Genomic DNA, 23436 nt, shown 5'->3' on the forward strand with positions numbered 1-23436 from the left:
ACCATCCGGCATCCGCCATAGTCACCCGTTCACTGCGAGAATTATTCGTGGAGGTTGATGGAAAGAAAAGTCCAAAACGCTCGTGGATGACTGCTGACTAAACTATAGAACTTCACTTTTGAAGTTTCAAGTTTCAACTCTATGGTTACTGATTAGTCTGTCCTAGGGACATTCTACTCTGCCTCTGTACCTGCACCAGGAGGTCAAGTTCATCATTGATCTTTGGTGGATCTTATAACTTGAAAAACAAGTGAAAGGTGTGTCCGCTAAAACAGGCGAAAACTGCCAAATCCATACAAGAGGAACAAAATAACTGAATTTGATATCCATCATCAGTCTCTAATTTCAGGCGTCAAGAATTTGGGCATTCACACTGTACCACCAAGTGCCGATTGCCCAACCCCTTAAACATAGAAGCAGTTTTTTCAGAAGGGATAGGCATATTTCTTGTTCGAAATTGCGTGTATGTACAATGACTATGTAAGACCATTTGGGCCATCCATAAATGACCATTCAATTGCTTTGAATTCTTCAATGTCTAGTCGTATAATATTACTGTGAGCACAATAATGATACATGTCAATACAGCCACCTATGACTACGATCACAAGTGGCCTCGAGGCATAGACACATATCTATATCTAGTGCTCAACTTCATCTCTTACAAGAGATGGCGATGGTCTAGGAAACATTAAGCCCCATAGAGTGGAAGCCAATGAGAAATGAATCATAAAGATTAAGTCAGGTCAGTTGGTGCAGATTTCGTCTTGTAAGAGATGGCGATGCATATACGTAGGAATAGGAAACATTAGGAAAGCAACTGGAAGAGAGGATCTGTCATAGAGTTCTTAATCTCTACAGCATACCTGGATGAGACATGATGGATGAGCAATCTCTTTCGGTCACTATTTCGGCATCTGTATGTGTACATATACGACACTACTCTGCCGCGCAAGCAGCTTAAATAAGCCTTTGTGCAAATTACATGGGAGATCCATTTTAGCATATACATGTGTTGAGTAGAGCCAGTTTAATTTGTTTTACTCTTGGAAGTTGAAATTTGCCAACCCTATTCTCAGTGACTATCATTGGCAAAGCTAGTATTAAATTTATGGTGGTGCACAACGTTAACAGCAGTGTAGAAATATGTCTTCTTTCAACTGATTTATATGGTCAAAATAAGTTTATTATTTTTTTCCTTGCCTGGTGCCGGTGCACACCCAAACTCAACGTGGCTTCGCCCCTGACTATGTAATGAAAGTATGGAATTGGTGTCATTGGGTGATAGTTGTTGGTCTCTTTTCGAGACATGATATGCCTAATGTTTTACACAGGTGATGTTTATTTCTCACCACGCAAGCGGGCCGCTCTGCAGGCGCCCTGCAAATTGCCGCACTGGCCGCAACGTCAATTTGCAGATTTTGCAGGCGTCCACTAACTCAAGCGTGCTAGCCGCAAAATACCCACTGGGCTTGCGGTGAAACCTGCTAGGCCTAGCAGGACCTGCAAGGATGAAGAAGATACCGACACATGTGGAATTAAGCTTGGCTCGTGGCTTCATGGGTAAGCTCGACACTGATCTCGACGCGCCAAACGTGGATTAATTGCGTACGACACGAACAGCTGAGCGTCGAGGGAAGGCTGCGTGAGCGCCTGTAGGGGAAGTGTGACGCGTCCACCGAGACGCGAGGTCATCGTGGCGTCCACATTGAAGCGTCGAGGAAGAGGATTTGCGGGTCATACCTGGTATTTGCAGGCTCTGCTAATGTCCGCTAGGCTTAGCAGTTTGGCCTGCAGCAAACTGCAATAGCATAGCAGGCTGTCTGCATTCTCCAAAAGGAGATTTTTGCGGGGCGGGCAAAGCGAGCTTGCGGGTAACCCTCGCCGCTTGCATCTTGATTTATTTCACCTCGAACAGCACTGTGTAAGTCATCACCTTGGGATCCTGACCAGGACAAATCGAATACAGCCATACAGGGACCAAAATACATTAGCTATGACAATAGTAGACCATCATAGAAACGGTAGGATACAGATAAAGTAGTGAGGCAGACTCACGGTTGTAATATTTGTTTTTTTACCTTTGTTCTGAAGATAGTTTTATTTAAGTCATCGTGTGTCCTACTGCACTTATACATAAAAAATAGCGCCGACCGTTTTTGGTGGGCTCTGCTGCACGCAGCACGCCGCTGCATATGACATGTTGCCCATTGGTCTGCCTGCCCAACAAGTCGATCGCGTCATCATCTTTCATGGCTTTAACCCTTTTCTCTGATCCTCTCCCACCAAGAACTCGTCAGTTTTCATCTTTCAGGTTCCAATACTACCGCTACCGTCTTGGGGACAATCTACTCGATCTATCTCTACTCCTATTTCTGTACCTGCAAGAGGAGATCGAGTTGAAGATAAGTCTTTGATGGGTCTTAACATGAAAACCAGCGCATTATGCTGTGTCCAGGCAAAACGGGGAAGGTACAAACACTATTTTCAGCTGCCCATGACCTGAAGAGTCAAGACAAGCAACCCCACAGCGCCTGGACTTGATAATCCTTCATTGATACTTCAATTTCAGGCAAGGATTCGGGTTGTATTGGGTGCAATGTATTGCTTGATAGTAGGAGTAAGTAATAACTGCAGCTAGCTGCATAGTTCCTAGCGCTAGTTCTCAAAGACACGCCTGCACCGTTCCTTCCACAAATTTCAAGCAGGCGTGCAGCTAAGCTATGGTAGAGACACCTGGATGTGAACCTTCTCTGAACCTGAACGTCCTGGTCTAGGGCCACAGAGATGGCAATGATCAATCGACACAAAGTTTCAGTGAGGGCAATCAACATAGTGGTTATTAGTACTTCTCAAAAAACATAGTGGTTATTAGAGTTCACAGCTGAATACGGCCAGTACAACAATCTTTGCTGCTTCGTTGTCCTCGGTTGTTAGGTTTGCTTCGTTTCTTTTCAGTTTGGACTTCGCCTTTTATTATAATCGGTAGCTCTCCTTCCTGACAGGTTCGTTAAAAAAAAGCTATCTTTGGAGAACTCCTATGGAGTCCGTTTATCGCTGTTGCAGTTTTGTCCACTCAGTCTCTGAAGTCTGAATTCAGCCATCATGGAGGAGATGGCGAGCCAATAGAGCTGCACCACTGCACCATTCACCACAGTCACCGTTCACTGCGAGAGTTTTTTTTTTTTGAATGAAACTGGAGAGGTGTACACCCCTACAGTGCTTTATTAGGAAAAAAAAGGATGTACATAAATAAGGTTAAAAAAAGCGAGTAAAAAGGGAAGGGCTGCTGCTAAGGGATCAGCTCAGGATTCAAAGAAAGTTTGGAAAAAAATGGCCCCTAGGACCAACAACAGCCAAGCTACAGAAGATTTGAGATCCATTGATTAAACTGAGTCAGGTTTCTTCTCTTCATCCTTAAGGACAGCAGATGAAGCTCTTCTCTGAAGCACGACTTGAATAGTTGCAGATTTGGAGAAACTTGTCTGAAGATCCAATCATTTCTTGCGTTCCATATTGTCCAGCACATTAGGATTATGATCTCCATAAAAAAAGGCACCTGTAGCTGATTTTTTAAGTTTTGGAGATTCTGAAAGGGACCAACTGCAGGGTCGACTTGGATTCCCATCCGATTCCAGCATTGAAAAGCAAAAGGGCAACCTAAGAACAGGTGGAGGAGGGATTCTTCAGTTGTCCCTACACAGAGCACACAGTTGAAATTTTGGAGGTTCATGTTCTTTCTTTTCAGGAGCTCTCTTGTGCTTGCTCTCTCTGTACCTGCACGAGGAGATGAAGTTCAACATGGGTCTTTGGTGGATCTTAACTTGAAAAACCAGTGAAAGGTGTGCCTGCTAAAACAGCCAAAATGGGCAAAGGTGAAGAAGACAATAACTGAATTTGATATCCATCATCAGTCTCTAATTTCAGGCGTCAAGAATTTTGGGCACTCACATCTCAAGTACTGATAGCCCAACACCTTAAACACACAAGCAGTTTTTTCAGAAGGGTAGGCATATTTCTCGTTCGAAATTGCGTGTATGTGCTATGACTGTAATTCTGTAAACCATTTGGGCCATGCATAAATCACCATTCAATTTCTTTAAATCCTTCAATGTCCAATCGTAAGATAATACTGTGAGCACATTTGTCAATACACCACCTACCAATACGATCACATGTATCACCGAGGCATAGACATATCTATATATAATGGTTCAACTACTTCTCTTAACAAGCAACAGCCCCGTAGAGTGGAAGCCAATGAGAAATGAATCAAAGATGGAGATGCATATACGTAGGAATAGGAAACATTAGGAAAGCAGCTGAAACTGTAGGATGGAGATGATCTAGCATGGGGTTCTTAATCTCTATGAGAAATACTGTTGGGGTCGCCATTTCAGCATCTATATGTAGCGCAGGATTGCTTCGCCGATCGAGCAGGTTGTATACACGTTTGTGCAAATTACATGGGACGTCCATTTTAGCATATATATGCTGTGTTGAGTACTAGAGCCACTTTGTTTTATTCTTGCAAGTAGAAATTGGCCAACCCAATCCAGTGACTCCTTTGTTGTGATGAAATTATGGAATTGATGCTACTGGGTGGTACATGTTGATCTCTTTAGTTGAGTCTTTTCAAGACATTACCTTGTCATAGCTATTGGGTCCTTGTCACAACTTATCACAATTTGTTATAGATATAGGACCCTTGTCATAGCTTGTCATAGCTATAGAGCCCTTGTCATAACGTGTCACAGCTTGTCGTAGGTAAAAAGATAGTTTCAAACTAAGGATGGGACAACAAGAGCGTTATTTAGGCCAGTAGTAGGCAAAATGTGCCCTCCTATAAAAATCACAGAAATCTACAATTGATGGCATACATAGTAGAGGCTTCAAAAACTACTACTAAAGATAGATTTTTATCGTTTTTAAAAGTCATTTGTGTGCGTGTGTCATGAGAAAGATGTTGAGGTCACCATCATTATTGCAGCGAAGGAGCACAACAAGGCAACAACCCATCCTCCTAGCACCTTAATGTCCATTACAGAGAAGCCTAATGCATCATTTTGAATTGAATAGGACAACAATTGTCATGTCACGAGTGAACTGATGGACCGAAAGAAGGTTTTGAATTAAGAATGCGACAACAACGTTTCATGGTATAGTTATGGTGATGGTGATGCCATTGCCAACCGTAACTAATGAATGAGCGGCTATTGTGCACAAACATAGTAGCAACTATAATCTATGCCGCAAGATACAAGGCCGTGGAGTGGATTGTGATCCATATGCCCTATGTGCCATAGACTGGATGAGGACAGAGGATATTTATTTTGGAAATGCTAGTATGCTCGTGAGGTGTGGAGAGAACTTCTGATGGAGGATATCAGAGTTATCTTAGCTGTGATGCAATCCCAATGGAGGTCCTCGTTTAAAGCTAGCTGAGAAAGGGATACACAGTTGGCTGATAAGCCATGACAGAAAGTAATGTTGGCTAATTTAGAGGGTGTTTGGGACTGCTCTGCTCCACGTTTTTCAGCTCCGCTCCACGTTTTTTAGCCAGACGGTTTCAGCTCCACGCACTCAGTTCGAGAAAAAATGGTGGAGTTGTGAGAGCACCTAAAAAGGTAATCCACGAACTCCAGTTTTTTGTGGAGCTGCTCCACGATGGAATTTATGAAGCAGAGTTTGTGGGGCATTTCCAAACACCTCCTTATTGTGAAAGAAAAACACTTTGGCAGATTCAGTTGATAAGCTCAAACGACTCATCATCATGGATGAACATGGCGAAGTGCTTGGTTCAGGTGTGAGGAAAATTAATGAGTTCATGGATGCCCTCCAAGCAGAGATGACAAGAGCTTTCCATGTATTGTCGTTCGCCAAAGATGCAGGGATGACGCGAATAGAAATGGGGACGGATGCAATAATTCTGAAGATGGCGCTATCATGATCATCATCGTTGGACATCAGATGGGGTTTCAGGAACTAAAATTATTTATGATCACTGAATTTGTGCGTGCGGGTTTCGTATAATCCAAGAATATATGTAATGCAGCAGCAGAGAAACTTGCTAAGATATAGGTGTGGAGTTAGGACCAGGCAGTGTCTTGCTTTGGCCTGTTGATGTTCCTGCTCTACTTCTGATTTGGTGGCCACCGATTTATTTTTTTGAAGAAAACCACCGATTTATTAGGCTTGCACAAGAGTTAATGGGATCCTCTTTCCGTCTCAAAAAAAAAAGATTCAGATGGAGAAAGACTACACGGTATAGTGATAGAGATGTGTACCCACAAAGGACTATACGGTATCTACATCTATATATATACCCACAAAAGACTACACGGTACAGTGATAGAGATGTGTTATTGCTAGAGGCATGGCCAATCCATCGAAAATGCTCATCGGTGCATATGTAAATGTGTGATTGTACAGGGTGAGCGTGCGTGCATGTAGGAGTATATACTATCTGTCTGGTAGAGGTTTTGTTTGGTTTTCAAAAAGTTTTGTCAAAAATTTTAGATTCTCCGTCACATCAAATCTTGCGGCACATGCATGAAGTATTAAATATAGACAAAAACAAAAACTAATTATATAGTTATCTGTAATTCATGAGACGAATCTTTCAAGCCTAATTAATTCATAATTAGATAATATTTATCAAATACAAACTAAAGTGCTATAGTATCCCAAAATTTTACCACCTAAACAAGGCCCGAGAATCGATGGAAAAATGTTGCGGAATAGAAAGCAAATGAGAGCACGAGTCAACGCATATACTAGTTATCGAAATATCTCAAATGCATATGATCGATTGCTTATTAATCACAACTCACAAGCTTGGTTGTACAGTAACGCATATACTAGTTATCGAAATATCTCAAATGCATATGATCGATTGCTTATTAATCACAACTCACAAGCTTGGTTGTACAGTACTTATAAACGGAGTAGTTAATAAAATCGCAAGCACACCATGAACGGTAGTTTTTGTTTCCGTACTAGCAGGACGGTATACGGTAGGACCCTAGCTAGATGATGGGTCGGCATTATGAAGGGTAGTAGTTAATAAAATTCTCCGTCAATCGATCGTCGTCGCTCGCCGGATCATGCCGGCAGAACCTCGAGGCCGGCAGCAGCGTCGCATCGCGTGAGATTGCTCGCCTGGACCAACGCCTGCATGAATGCATTAATTTGTGTACGTCCTCATCAGTTATGACTCGCATCCAGTCGTCACTGATCAGCAGCGAGGCCTATCATTATCAAGGCACGTACCAGGTACATGTGCTTCATTGCTTGGTTAATGGCGTTGAACAATACGTCCTGCGGGTACACGGGGTTGACGCGGAAGGTGTCGTCGCCGCGCCCGGACGGCACGAGCACCGGCGGCGGCAGTGGCTGCACGCAGCGCTCCTCCTCGCACCTGCACTCGCACGCCGGGCAGCCGCCGTCGACGCATAGTGGAGCACCCGTCGTGACGATCGTCGCCTGCTGCAACATGAGCTGCATGTTCACGGTGACGAACGCGGCGGCGACGCTGCCCGGAGAGCCCATGGCCGTCGGCCGCTGCATCTGGTAGCTCGACAGCCACGACAGCATGTACGCCGTCGACGACGAGCCGCTTCTGGTTCGTCCTCTTCCTGCTGGTTCTTCTAGGATGCTCACCATCCTGTTGACCTCGACGTCGAGGACTCCCAGGTCCAGGCCGCTCCAGAACTGCCGCGCCTGCACGAACTGCTCCCACTGGATGCGCAGCTTCGCCGCCACTTCCACCGTGTTGGAAGAAGTAAGCCGCCCGATTTCCTTGTTGACGAAGGTGGTCACCATTTCCAGCAAGTCGAACCGTGCAATGTGGTTCATCACCACGGGGACGGGGACTCTCTGCAGCGTGCCGTCCATGGCTTCCGGCGGCGGCCTTTGCACGTACAAGATTGCTTGGGTCACCGTTGGACTTGGAGAAGCTGGAGCCGCACCCGCAGCATCTTCTTCGTCGCTGGTGGTGTAGTGTCCGATGAAGCTGGTGGTGAGCAGCTGTTGCTTGTCGCAGCCGCCGTCGAGGGAGGTCATCGCTGTCGTCGTCGAAGGCAGAGCAGGCACGCTGAGGTGGACGATGAAGCTCTTCACCTCGCCGGCGTAGAGGACGCCGACGGCGACCTCGCCGGACGCCTTCTCGTCTCTGGTGACGGGGCTAGTCATGTATCCCCCCGAATCGATCCTCTCGATCGTGATCCCGAGGGGCGCCTCGACGCGGACGCGCGTGCCGACGGCGACCACGTCCTTGAGCCCGCTGAGGCAGACGGCGATGGCGCCCGTGATGCCGTCCGTGTCGTCGTCGTCGACGAAGGAGTAGGTGCCCTGGGATTCGCTGGCGATGTAGAGCAGCGCCCTGGGGTCGTACGCCGCGCCGAGGCCCAACGTGTGCACCGGGGGCAGGTCCTCGCGCGGCAGCTTGCTGAATCTGTTGCTGGCCTCCGTCGTCGCCGCGTCCGTCACCAAGATGATGAAGCGCGCGCGGGCGCGGCTGCTCCGGCTCTCCGTCGCCGGTAGCTCCCTTAGGATCTGAAATTTCAGTTGTTAAGATCATCTACTAGTATAGCTGGTCTGAATTGAAGATAAAGACGAAGCATATGCAAGTCAGGTCACGTACCTTGATGGCCTCCTCCAAGCCGGCGCCGGCGCCAGATGTGAACTCGCCACGAGGCTCGAGCTCGTCGACGGAGTTTTCGGCATCCCGTCGAGCATCACGAGTGCTCAGAAACCCGGTGACTAGCCGACTGTTGGACGACGGCCCAACGACGGCGACACGGTCGTCGTCGTGGATCTGCCTGATGATAAACTTGACGGCCTTCTTCACTGCGTCCAGCCTCACCGGGCCGGTGCCCACGTCGAGCACCACGGCGAGGTCGATTGGGACGCGCCTCTGCTGCTGCGCCGCCGGTGGCGCCTCGACGCGCACCAGCACCTGGAAGTCTTTGCTTGACTGAAATCGAGGGATCTGAGCGAAGACGGGGGTGGTGATCACTTTCACCGTCTCTGCGGCTGCGGCCTGCGGCACATGCGTATTCGTAGATGAAATGTAAATCATCGATTCATCGTCATGATAGGTGCCATCGTTAATCGAAGGACAAAAAATGAAAGGAAAAGGACAAAAGTAAACCACTGATGAGAGCAGGAGTGTGAAAACGAGCCACGTCATTGGAACTGGCAGTACTCTCGACGTAGTATGCATTTTCTTTGCATGGAACAAGCGGATATTGGTGACCATTCTTCTAATTTGGTCTCGGCTGTGTATGTTGTCTGAGAAGGCTTCTGCAATGGGTGGGCATATTATATAGCCATGTAGGTGGGCGATCAACAACATCAGGCACTGCACCTCGTTGTCAGACTCACATTGGTGCTTGCATTACACTGCTTTATAAAACAGATTTTAGGAGACACAATCTACAATTTTATAGCTGACAAGTTTTTTATTTGAAATAGTTTCAGTTGCCAAATATTTATTTTCGAATTATCAGAAGATATTTAAAATTTTGAAGTATTCAAATTATCTCGAATGGAGACATGCCCCTAAAAAATGTAGTTTTCCATGAGATCTAAACTTCTTTCTTCAATCTTTTTTCATTTGTAATTATTTAGGAGCCGAAATATTCCATAAGGTTTATAAAAATTTAATATAAAAAACTACCTCCTATTTCTAGTCAAGTGAGCTAAAACATCATGTTTTAAGATAAATTTTGATTTCTAAAAGTTTTTTTTTTGGGGGGGGGGGGGGGGAACGGGAGGAAGTATATGCTGCCATGCTGGTAGTAATATATATACATGTATAGAAGCTTGCATTAATAATCCACTGATTACCCAAACCTCCGCCTGATCTGTAACTGCAATATCGAATAATACCGTCTTCATGCGACATACACATGCTGGAACTTTGTTCCGATCCCTTATCTTCAAAAAATACGACATACACGCATACTTGGTCACGACCTACAGGTCTCTCTATTTTTGGTCGCAGGAAGAGGATGAAAGCCGATGACGGACAGACGTGTGTGCTCAGTTGTCTCCATGATTGAATTCACATTAATTTAGAAAGGGGCACTACTGGAAAAACAGTTTTAGGAGACGGTTGACATGCATCAAAACGTTAACGGAAAGTTAAAAGTTGGATTGAAAAATCACATGTAATTGAAAAGGACAAAATTTCAGGGCAGATGAGTCTACAGGATTGCAGGGTGCTATTTCTCAAAGAAGTAAAATTAGTTGGGCTACGTGTGAAGTCAAGTCTCTCACTCCCCTTCGATCAATGGATGCACTGCTTAGAAATGTTATAGTCCTTCCCTTTAGTTTTATTTTCTTTTGGTTTTTTTTTTGTTTTGTGTCCCCCTTCCCATGCTTGCCGGTGTTCGCATGTTCGACCTCTACTTCTTTGTACCTTGTAGTTCTGATTTAGTATTGTTACTCTTACCTTTTTTATGAATGAATCCTTTGTAGGGGCCTCAGCCCCTCTAGTTTCATAAAAAAATTATAAAACATATAGAAAGTTGACCCATGACAATTTGGAGATGCCATGGCCGACAACATCTAAAACCCATCTAGACCGATTTTGTCCTTGCGTGGCCATGTTAAAACTGGCCCAAATCGATTTTGACTGTCGAGAAGATTTTGAGTTTTTTTTTCAATGGAAATTCATTTGATATTATGGGAAACGTATAAATTATGGTATATGGAATAAGTTTCCTCACTGACAACCCCTATCTATTTATGAGAGAATCACAACCGACTAAAGTATGTAAATCGATAAAAATACATCTCTACTACACTTTTTGCCTTATTCTTCAACATTGGACTTTTACTACCTTCTTGATGTCCAACATGCCTCTCCATGAAATTTGCTAACATTTTAGGTGGCTTTGTGAAAGGTCCTAATATGGCTAGAGGGGGGTGAATAGCCTATTTAAAAAATTCTACAAAATCACTAGAGCAAGAGGTTAGTAAATAATAAAGCGAAGCTTTTTGCTCTAGCTCTAAAGGGGTGTTTGCAAGCCACCTATCCAATAATTCTAGTTGATATGATCACTAGGTACACAAGAGCTATGTCACTACTTACACTAGAGAGCTACCTAAAGTTTCTATACAAGTAAGTAAGCTACTCTAGTTTGCGGGAATGTAAAAGAGATGGTTTGATCTTTATACCGCCGCGTAGAGGGGATGAACCAATCAACAAAATGAAGTCCAATCACCGAGAGAAATCCAATGAACAATCACAATGGAGACACACAATTTTCTCCCGAGGTTCACGTGCTTGTAGGCACGCTACGTCCCCGTTGTGTCGACCAACACTTGGTGGTTCGGTGGCTAAGAGGTGTAGCACGAACCTCGTCCTCACTAGAACACCACAAGAACCTACCCACAAGTGAGGTAACTCAATGACACGAGCAATCCACTAGAGTTACCTTTTGGCTCTCCGCCGGGAAAGGTACAAACCCTTCACAATCACCGGAAGATGGCCACGAACAATCACCAACTCGTTCCAATCCTCCTCCGCTGCTCCAAGCCGTCTAGGTGGCGGCAACCACCAAGAGTAACAAGAAAACCGCAGCTAAATCGATCCCCAAGTGCCACTAGATGCAATCACTCAAGCAAATGCACTTTGAATCACTCCCAATCTCACAAAGATGTTTAATCTATGAAGGAGATGAGTGGGAGGTGTTTGCTTAGGCTCACAAGGATGTCTAGTAATCAAGAATGCCAAGAGTGTAAGCCCTAAGCCGCCCAACAACTATTTATAGACCCCTCAAACAAATAGAGCCATTGGCTCTCTCACTGGGTCTAACTCGGGGTCACCGGACGCTCTTAAAGGGGCATCGGACGCTCAACACCTGCGTCCGGTGCTCCAACGTCAGCCACGTGTCAGAATCTAACGGTAACCTGCAGAGCACCGGACGCTGAGCAAGATACCATCGGACGCGTCCGGTGCACACCGGACCCATGCGCAGAGAGCTCCGCAAACTCGCACGGTCACCGGACGCACCCTGAGCGTCCGGTGCTCACCGGACTCATGCGCAGAGAGGGTTGCAAAACGCCCTCACACCGGACGCTAACCACCGGACGCTCTCAGAGTGCGTCCGGTGCTCAACCCTAGCAGGGTCAAGCACACCAGACTCTGAGGCCAGCGTCCGGTGCCTCCACACTCAGCGTCCGGTGAGTGTTTCTTAGAGAGAAAACACTCCCGCGACTTCTCCAAATTTCGCACCGGCGCAATAGAAAAAATACACTTCATTTTCTCAAAAAGCGCCGAATGAGGAACCCATCCTCTCTCTACCCTTCAAACTCCACCTCCTTCTCAAAGTGTGCCAACACCACAACGTGTAAACCAACAAGTGCACGTGTGTTAGCATTTTCACAAACAATTTCTTTGAAGGAGTTAAGTTAGCTCACTAGGTTCTAAATGCATGCACATGAACAATGACACCTAGTGGCACTTGATAACCGCTTAGCCAAAGAATTCCCCTCTTTATAGTACGGCTATCTATCCTAAATGTGATCACACCCTCTATGGTGTCTTCATCACCAAAACCAAAACCCTAAGCAATACCTTTGCCTTGATCTCCATAGGGTTTTGTTTTTCTCTTTCTTCTTTTCCAAGTTGAGCACTTGATCATCTTGTGGTCATCACCATCATCACCATGATCATCTCTTGCTTCATCACTTGGCATGTACCAACCTCATTAAGTCTACACATACTTAGCATAGAGGTTAGTACTAGGGTTTCATCAATTATCCAAAACCAAACTAGGGCTTTCAATCTCCCCCTTTTTGGTAATTGATGACAACCCTTTTTACAAAGATTTTCAATAAAATTTTCTTGGATTCATGTTGCTTGCCCAAGCATTTTACCATGTGCAAAGGTTATGGACAAGTTTCATAAACCCAAATTGGTAGGAATTGCTCCCCCTACATATGTGCTAAGAGTTTGGATTTGAAAGCTTGCACATATACTTGAATAGGAAATATAGGAGTCAATTTCTACCAAATGATGCTAAGGTGTAAAGAATGGACCTTTGAAGCGTGATACCAATCGGAGTTGCCAATATACACCATCCTTAGCACCACTAGTAACTAGACATTCACAAAACTAGAACACCCCGTGAGATCAACATTATAAACAAGGTTCTAGTACCACTTGTGAAACAACTATAAGTCTAGTTATACTACCTATGCATGCTAGTTCTTCATTTCATCAATCAAACCTATAACTAGCATACACCACACAAGCAAGGCATTGGAGAGAAAGCTTCTAAAGCTAATGCAAATGCAAGCAACCATATGTGATGCACATACAAATGTAACATACAAGTTTATGAGCTTGCTCCCCCTACTTGTGTGCTTCAAAATTTTAATTGATCCCCTTCTTTTATCACCCTATCTTTGTACTTCTCCTATAATTTCTCCCCCTTTGTCATCAATGACCACAAAAGGTGAGCTCAAATTTTAGATAGGTTAGTGTGAAACCATGTGAAGTGAGATCATTTTCCTAAATTGGTCCAATCTAGATTACTTACCTAAGATATTTAACTCGGTTTGATCCAAGGACAAGCTTCTTCACACCTCCAAATAAGGGTTATCTTGTACCATGTTGAGTTAAACACTTATACCTCATATTCTAGATCAAACACTAGGATTGCAAGCCCACAAATATGTCATATGCTACCACTAGATCAAGTCAAGCATAGAAACAATAGTGGTACCATATAAGCATCAAATTCATTTGATTTTCATGAATGAGCCTAAGACATGTAAAGGAATGACTAGATGCACTAAGCAAGTCCTTAGCATAGGATGAATGACATGTCAAACAATTTTACCTTGCTTTGCTCGAGGGAGAGGCATGTCATATAGTGGGGGTGCATCAACACATATTTGAGAAGTCAAGTATGATCAATTCATTCCTTAGCTTGCAAAACCTCTTCTCATCAAGTGGCTTGGTGAATATATCGGCAAGTTGATCATCGGTGCCTATACTCTCAATGCAAATGTCCCCTTTTTGTTGGTGATCTCTTATGAAATGATGGCGGACATCTATATGCTTTGTTCTTGAGTGTTGAACCGGATTGTTGGTGAGCTTCACGGCACTTTCATTGTCACATAGCAAGGGCACTTGTTTGAAATTGATTCCAAAGTCCTTCAATGTTGCCTTCATCCATAGGATTTGTGCACAACAACTACCGGCCGCAATGTACTCCGCTTCGGCGGTTGATAGTGCAACACTATTTTGCTTCTTGGATGACCATGAGACAAGTGATTTTCCCAATAGTTGACATGTGCCCGATGTGCTTCTTCTTTCAACTTTGCATCCCGCATAGTCCGAATCGGAATATCCAACAAGTTCAAACTTTGCACCTTTGGGATACCACAAACCAACATTTTGTGTATGCTTCAAGTACCTCAATATTCTCTTTGTTGCTTTCAAATGACTTTCTCTTGGTGAGGCTTGGAATCTTGCACACATACATACACTAAACATGACATCCGGTCTTGATGCGGTCACATAGAGTAGGCTTCCAATCATAGACCAGTCTCAATGGGAGTTTCATCTGAGTTTCATTCACATTAAATAGGCTGCCACATAGGCATTTTAGATGACATGGCAGCGTATTTAAGAAGAGAGAGAAGAAATGGGTTTCATCTAGATGAAACTCTCTTGGCACGATTACCAACTCTCTATGAGTCTTGAAATTAAATGCCTATGAAACTATGGAATGAAACTCTGCATTGAGAGTGAGTGTTTCATTCAAGTTTCATTTCATTTCACATGACATGGCAACCTTGGAAACAACGCTACGAAACTCTCCACTGATATTGGCCTTGGCCTTACCCGTCCCCATATAAGGTACGTAGTTGGTCGCGTTTTTGCTGAGGTGAGGATCGTGAGGACTGTGACAAAAAAAATTAATTTGTCTTCTTTGTTTAGTTGATAAGCCATGACTTAACTAATTTATTGTAAGAGAAAAATACTGCTAAATGGCTGGCAGATTTGACTGATAAGCTCAAACGAACAAGTTAGGCGATTATTAATGACTTCAGTAGTGCGAGATTAAGTTTAATCATGATCTAATAAAGTAGTTTATTGAGCAGTTGAATCTGCCAACATTAAACAATGTTTAAATCAGCCAACAGTACTTTTTACCATAACTTATCCGCCAAACGAATATTAGGCCAATCTCAGTGGGGGTTTCACCAAGATGTTATGCACATTTATTAGAGCGCTATGTTAGCAAAACTGCACTTTTTGCATGAAACGAAGAGGAGAGAGAGAAGGAAGTAGTTTCACCATGGTGAAACTCCGCTGGCGTTGTTTCCCACGCGGTGGAACATGATGAAATCCCCACTGAGGACTAAATCGTTTCACCATCTTGCATGTGATCCAATCATTTTGCAGTAATTAAATGCTTTGCCCAGCCTAAGAAACATCAAGGTGAAACTCATGCATTGTGGAGGTTGTTTCATTGTTCGTTTCATTGATGCTCTGTCAGCAGATTTGTTTTGGAAACAGTGCATTGAAACGGACCATTAAGACTGGCCTTAATGCCTTCGTCGAATGGCGGTCTTTTCAGAACTTACTCGTCCAATGGAAGGACTAGGGCCTTGTTTAGATCCAAAAACTTTTTGGATTTTGACACTGTAGCACTTTTGTTTTTATTTGATAAATATTATCCAATCATGGAGCAACTAGGCTTAAAAGATTCGTCTCGTGATTTACAGGTAAACCGTGCAATTAGTTATCTTTTTTTATCTATGTTTAATGTTTCATGCATGTGCCGCAAGATTCGATGTGATGAGAAATCTTGTAGAGTAGGCCAGGTGCTACGCTCATTATTAATGCCTTCATCAACAGTACAGTACTCGTACTGTTCGAGCAACTAACAACTCATATTAGATGCAACACAGTTGAGTATAGTTCGTGTGACATTTTTCGACGTCACTGTTTTTTCGTCACATCGATGACCTCACAATTATTTCAAGTGCTTACGTCACTGTTCTTACACCACATCAATGAACTATATTGTAAAAGTCAATATGAGTAGTAGAGAAATCGTTTTAGGACACTTATAATGTAAGACTCTATTATAGAGTTTAAGATAATTAATTACATATTATTTATGGTATTTTGCTGATGTGGTAACATATTTAGGGTCTGTTTAGATCCCAAATCTTTACATCCCAAAACTTTTAGCTGTAAACTTTACATTCAAATAGGTGTTTAGATGCTTTCTAAATTTTTTGGTCTGCAACACACAAGACACGGGTCCCTAAGCAAGTTTACATAGTTTTGGGGCTCCAAGGTCCCAATTTTTCAAATCTTTACAGCCAAGTTTTACAAACCCCTATTTAGATCTATTCTTCCAAAAAGTGCTCATTTCTCCAAAAGTTTTGGTTGTTTGGCTGCATCTAAACAGGGCCTTATTAAAGAAAGAGGTAGAAAAAATAAGACTCTAAGTCTTATTTAGACTCTAAGTCCACATTGTTTGAGGTAATAAATAACTTTAGACTCTATGATAGAGTCTGTATTGTAAGTGCCCTTATAGCTTACAATTATCTCATATTATAGTGGATGTACAATTATCTCATATTATCGTACGCGTACACCCATGATAATATTGATACTCTAAATTGTTTGGAGTATTCCTACCAAATGATCTTAATACTTGTCTAGGACGCACTAGTACAGTGTACTCCCGATTAGGGAACTCCCTTAGGCCTTAGTGCAAGTTTTCCAACCGAGAGCACCAATCCGAGACTAAAGGAGGGCACAATCCATAGTTATAAATTAATTTTGTAGTTATAAATGTGACTAAAGACTTGGTGAAACGTGAACTACTTCACAGACACACAATCCATAGTTGTACTTTTTTTGGAGTTCAGATAGTAATTGCAATGAGGGAACATACATTATTTTCAATAAATATTGCTCCTGCTCTCCGATACCTCGTACTCACTTCATATAGGATTTAGATGTTGTTTTAGATAAGATTTGAGTCAAACATTGGCAATATAAATCATTAATAACTTTTAAATTATTGAGTTCGTAAATATAAAAATTATATGAATAGATTTATCTTAAAAAAATACTTTCATAAAAGTATACATATATCATTTTTTTCGACCGTGTTACTGTCCAAAATGACATCTTAATCCTACACAGACCAGCTTTAGGTCACCGGTCGATTCGGTGAGATGTGAGGCGAGTTTTCAAAAATTTTCAAGGTTTCCCGTCACATCGATTCTTTAGACATATGTATGAAGCAATAAATATAGACGAAAATAAAAATTAATTATATAGTTTGTCTATAATTTGCGAGACAAATCTTTTAAACCTAGTTAGTCCATAATTAAATAATATTGTCAAATAAAAACAAAAATACTACAGTAGACAAAGGCCTTGTTTAGTTCCGAAAAGATTTTAAATTTCGGTACTGTAGCATTTTTGTTTTTATTTGCTAAATATTATTCAATCATGGACTAACTAGGCTCAAAAAATTTATCTTGTGATTTACAGACAAACTGTGTAATTAGTTTTTGTTTTCGTATATATCTAATACTTCATGCATTTGCCCCAAAATTCGATGTGACGGAGAATCTTGAAAATTTTTTGGTTTTTGGAGTGAACTAAACAAGGCCAAAGCCAAAAGCCTCAATTGCTCACAATACTGTACGACAGTGCAGTTAAGGAAATATAAATGCAATGTAGTACTCCACGCGTTGTTGGAAAATCAATCTCTTCTCAGAGGATCAACTACCTGTGCTCTACATTGCAGATTAGAAATTTAGTTAAACGTGAACTGTTTCAACAAATGCACAATCGATAGTCGCATTTCTTTTCGGGATAGAGATAGTAAATTGTAAGGAGGAAAGGTGCATTATTTTCAATAAATACTGCTGCTCTTCAACCTATCTCGTACCTATGGAAAACTATCCAGCTATAGGTTGTCGATCGATTTGGTGAGATGTGAATTCAATTCCTCACAAGTAGTATTGTACGACAGCAGTGTTATGGAAATATAAATGCAATGTAGTACTCCACGCGTTGTGGAAAAATCAGTCTTCTCAAAGGATCAACTACTGTGTCCCCATATGCAGACTAGAAGTTAAACGTGAACTTCTTCAACAGACATGCACGCAATCAATAATTGCGACGAGGGAACGCTCTCTAACCTACTCTGTCCGTCATCGTTTGCATTTTCTAGAAAATAACTTTAATTAAATATATAATAAAAATATTAATTTTTATAGTTCATAATTAGTATCATAAGTCTAATTTTTTAACATAATTATTTAAAGCTACAACTATTACATGTATTTTCTACAAATCGAGTCAAACTTATGACACGAAAATCTAAAACGACACTTTTTTTTAGAACAGATGTGGTGAGATGTGAATTCTGAATTGCTCACAAGTACTATACGACATCATGCATTATGAGAATATAAATGCAATGTAGTACTCCACGCATGGTTGAAAAATTAGACCTTGTTTAGTTCCTAGAAATTTTAAAGATTCCTATCACATTGAATCTTTGGACACATGCATGAAGAGTTTAATATAGACAAAAAAAATCTAATTGCACAGTTTGTCTGTAAATTGCAGGATGAATCTTTTGAGTTTAGTTAGTCCATGATCAAACAATAATTGTCAAATACAAATAAAAGTACTACAGTAGGCAAACTCAAAAAATTTTGCGAAGTAAACAAGGCCCCAATCTTCTCTTAGGATCAACTACATGTAAGAACCTATGACCACATGCACAAGCGGGTAAAGTTTTTTCCTGCTCTTAAGGGCACATGCTCTTACCCTCAGTACAAAAGTGTATTAAAGGCTTGTTTGTTAGGGCTCTTCACAAGGGGCTCCTCTAGAAGCCGGAGCTGTTTTGGTGAAACCATAAATTGGGGCTTTGCCAAAACAGCTCCAGTTCATCTGTTTTTTACTCAAAAACGGCTTCTACACAGGAAAACATTTGGCAGGGCTTCTCTGGAGGAGCCAGAGCCGGAGCCGGAGAGAAGTCCTGCCAAACAAGCTCTAGATATGTATTTGCATACTTTTTAAACGGATCGAATGGGTGGAAGAGTGAGAGCATGTGTCCTCAAAGGTTGAAAAACTGTGTTCTAAAACCATCGCCAAGTTTGCTCCGTGTATTATTGCAGATTGGTACGGTGGGAAATTGCTGCGATGTTCCAAATAATGAAGAAGCTGCTCCTGCTCTTCAATGGCACTGTCCTTGTCCATGCATGCATCTTCTCCTGGACGTGAAGGCACTACCGATTGGTTGTGGTACAGTTGTAGTAGTACACAAATTAAAGGCAAGCAAGTCAAGTCTTCTCAAATGGCAATGGGCAAGCATCGCTAGAGAAATGTCTTTCTATTCATATCTTTACTCTATGTTGTGTTGGGGTTCTAGACTAATATGAGCGTTAGTCTTGGGTCAGGCACCCAAGATCCTTTTATACCGGATGGTAATACTAATCCGGATTAAAAACCATCTTTTAATTCTAGTTAGTGTTATCAAACCGAACTAAAGGTTACCTAACCTAAAGGGTGATCTTTTAGTGCCTATTGGTGTCACGAATCGGAACTAAAGATCTCTCACCTGAGACTAAAAGGTTGCCTACGGGTGAATTTAAAAAGAGAGCGTCCAATATTTTGTCACATATGGTGTGTAATTGAGTTAGTAAAGAAGCTACCTACGAAGTAGGGGTTCTAAAATCAAATCTCACACAACGCAAGAGAGGTTAGTCCCAAGGATAAGCTCTAGTTCCGGTTACATGACCCAAAACTAAAGACCTCGGATCCATAGTCCAGATTTGACAACTAAGACTAAACCACTTCTCAACTCCGACCGAAAGAGTTTATGTGTCGAATCTACCAGTTATTCAATAATATTTTTTTCTCACAATAAATCAGTGAACAGTCAGCTATAATTTATTAGCCAAACAAATAGAGCGGTACGTCACCGTTCCAGAAGAGTGTCAAATGTGCCTTCGCTTAGCTCATCTCGTGCAACCACCACTTCGAGAAGAGTGCCAAATGTGCTTACGTCACCGTGCTTACATCATATCCATGACCACACGACGGTTAATAAAAGCCGCCGAATCTGTATTTGGCAGACCCAATTAAATTCTACTGTACACATTTGGCAGACCCAATTAAATTCTACTGTACACATTTGGCAGTACTGTACACGTACTATATGCATAAAAGCATTATTGGTAACATGGATGATATATATTGTAGACATACTCACCTAATAAAATGATATAAAATACCGACAACTGTGATGTTATAGGCATCGGTGGATATTTTCATATTGTTGTTTATCATGTCATATAGAATAAAATGAAACATAGATTAAACACTCACTCTCACGTGAGTTTTTTTCTCGATGGAGCCATTTTTTCCCCAGCAGATAGGAGCTCTACCATGGAGGCCTAAATGTGCTAGACGAAATCGAGTTTCTCAAAATTGATTTTGTAGTAGTGTATGAACAAATTAAATACTACTACAAAGTTCTTTTTTGTATGTCTTATTCCCAATTGAATTCCAAGAAAACATTTTGTAGCAAAATAATACGATCTATGCGGCTGAAGACCCAGTAAAGGAATAAATTGTGCATGTACGCACATATATTCTAGAATATCTGATCAAGTGCATGTACGTATGTGCAAATTACAATATTAATTGCCAAAAAAGTGATTCTTGTGTAGTTGTCAAGGCTTGCATGGAGCAAGTGATTCCACACTCACCACTCCCCAGATGGTCTATATATGAAGCCAGATCGAGGCTACTTCCATCCAAACACAAAGAATTGTATCACTATCATCGTCGTTATTAGCTGACACAGTCACACAGATCATGCAGATCTTCCAAGTGACGACGATGATCCTGCAGCCTCGGTTACTCACATGGTTCTTCTCCACACTCCTGCTCACACAACTGGTACCATTAATCTGACCATTATCGATAAACCCCATTAGTTTTAGTCTCATGTCTTAGTGATTCGATGGCGCGTGTACGCAGATGATGGCGTCTACTGCGGCGGCGGAGTCGACGGTGAAAGTGAGCACCACCCCGATCTTCCCTCAGATCCCACTGGGCCAGGCGAGGAAGGACTTCCAAGTTCTGCTGCGCGTCGAGGCACCGACAGCGGCGGTGCGTCCCGAGGCGCGCGTCCCCATCGACGTCGTCGCCGTGCTCGATGTCAGCGGCAGCATGAATGACCCGGCCGCAGTGCCACCGGAGAGGAGGCCGACGACGTCGAGGCTGGACCTGCTGAAGACGGCCGCCAAGTTCATGGTGGCCAAACTCGAAGACGGAGATCGCCTCTCCATCGTAGCGTTCAATGATCGACCCGTCAAAGAACTTAGCTCCGGCTTGCTGTACATGTCCGCCGACGGCCGGAGAAAAGCCATGAAGAGTGTGGACCAGCTCGAGGCCCGTGGCGGCACCGCGCTCGTGCCGGCCTTCGAGGAGGCGGTGAAGGTCCTGGATGGGCGGGTGGGAGACGGTCGCAACCGCCTGGGTTTCATCGTCCTCCTCACCGACGGCGAGGACACGAGCGGGTTCACGCTGAGCGAGCGGCGCCGTGAGGTGATCCGTGGCGCCCTCGGCAGGTACCCCGTCCACACCTTGGGCCTGGGTAGGGCGCACGATCCCGAGGTCCTGCTGTACCTTGCCCAAGAGTCTCACGGCACCTATTCCTTCGTCGACGACGACAACATCGGCGAGGTCGCCGGCGCCCTCGCCGTGTGCCTCGGCGGGCTGAGCACCGTCGCTGCCGTCGACACGCGCGTCGTCCTCAAGGCCGACGAGCTGAACGGGGTGCGCATAGACCGCGTCGACTCCGGTGGCCACGACAACAGCGTCAGCTGCGGCGGAGCCTCCTGCGAGATCTCTGTGGGCGTCCTGTACGCCGGCGAGGCAAAGCATTTCGTGGTCCACCTCCACGTGCCAGCTGCTGCGCCATCATCGTCGTCGTCGTCAACGGATAGCGGTCATTACTGCGACGGCATCGGCGCCTGTGACCGCTACTACCATCACCGCGACGAGCAGCGCCTGCTCGCCGTCGGCTACTCGTACAGGGACCATCCCAGCTCCCGGGTGATCACTGTACAAGCACACGGCGTGTTCGTGAAGAGGTCCCCGTCACCGGCGGTGTTAGATGGCGGGTGGCAAGCTCCTGTTCCTGTTCCCTCCCCGGTGGTCCTGCAGCACATCGTCCGGTTGGAGCTGCTGGAAGTGGTGGCCGGCGTCGTCCACGGCGAGCTGATCACCGACGACAGAGCGCGTGCCGCGGACGTGCTGCAGCTCAAGTGGGAGGAGTTCAGAGCGTGCCACCAGTTCTGGGGGGGCGGCCTCGACCTGATGAGCGGCCTGGAGAAGGAGGTGGGCGGCATGGTGAGCAGCCTCAGAGCAGGGGTGGCGGCCTACGTCTACGCCTGGGTGTCGAGCCACCAGATGCAGCGCGCCACCAGCATCGGCTCGCCGGAGAAGGCGGTCGTCGAGTTCCTGACGCCGGCGATGCGGCTCGTCTTGGAGGAGGCGCGGAAGCTGCCGCTGTGGCAGGCTGGAACGACGGCGGCGACGACGAACGTCCAGCACGTGGGCAGCGGCGTCGACGAATTCGAGATGGTAGAGTGGAGGCTGGAGGTGTGGTCCAAGGTAAAGCAGCAGCTCATGTCGTTCCAGGAGCAGACGGCGGTGGACGAGGAGCAGCAGCACCTGGCCGCCGTCTTCCAGGAGGCGTCGCTGGAGGCCATCGACCGCGCCATGCACCGCGACATTTACCTGGTACACGATACGAATTACTACTCTTTTGGGTTTATTTTCTTCTACGAAAACAAAGCTTTATCAACATGTATTTAATAATTAATTTTGTGTAAATATCGTCATACAGGCCGCGGTTTATGCGAGCAAGCTGAGGCGATGCCACTCGTCGGGCGCCACGAACTGAAGGACTGAGAAATCGGCACATGAAAGTGGACATGTTTATCAGGTCGTCAATAACTAAGTTACCTAGCCGCTTGTACTGGGCATGCCCACCTTTGTTATTTACTAGCAAATGAGCTCTTACGTTAAACATGCATTTTGTTGTGTAATCATGTTGTGGTGCAATATGTACTACACTTCAGATCTATATGTATCACTGTCGGATCTAAACCTTGCACCACACTCGTTGTCAGCCTTTACCTGAGCTTGTTCGCTTATCTTTTCAGCCGTACTTTTTCTACCAGCTATCAGTATTTTTCTCTCATAATAAATCAGCCAACAACCATGACTTTTCAGACCACTACAGGGTACGGTATTGAACTGTGGGAAGGGGGCTGTGGTGAAGGGAAAAAAAGAACAACAGAGGGCAGTGATCCCAACGATAATATATTGTACCACTATAT

The 23436-nt window shown here is 44.0% G+C and overlaps 2 protein-coding genes across 2 annotated transcripts; one reads left to right on the forward strand and one right to left on the reverse strand.

Annotated features, from left to right (window-relative positions):
• Nucleotides 6786-9291, reverse strand: LOC110430986. Its single transcript, XM_021449341.1, has 4 exons — nt 9155-9291; nt 8645-9043; nt 7273-8556; nt 6786-7173 (listed from the first exon to the last, which is right to left on the reverse strand). Exons 1-4 carry the CDS (start codon nt 9260-9262, stop codon nt 7105-7107), a joined length of 1860 nt encoding a protein of 619 aa, XP_021305016.1. The 5' UTR covers nt 9263-9291; the 3' UTR covers nt 6786-7104.
• LOC8069073 lies at nt 20830-23203 on the forward strand. Its single transcript, XM_002436378.2, has 3 exons — nt 20830-20983; nt 21065-22834; nt 22941-23203. The coding sequence occupies exons 1-3, from the start codon at nt 20900-20902 to the stop codon at nt 22995-22997; spliced, it is 1911 nt and encodes a 636-aa protein (XP_002436423.1). The 5' UTR covers nt 20830-20899; the 3' UTR covers nt 22998-23203.

The sequence above is a fragment of the Sorghum bicolor genome, chromosome 10 (genome assembly GCF_000003195.3).
Source record: "Sorghum bicolor cultivar BTx623 chromosome 10, Sorghum_bicolor_NCBIv3, whole genome shotgun sequence".
Classification (NCBI taxonomy): domain Eukaryota; kingdom Viridiplantae; phylum Streptophyta; class Magnoliopsida; order Poales; family Poaceae; genus Sorghum; species Sorghum bicolor.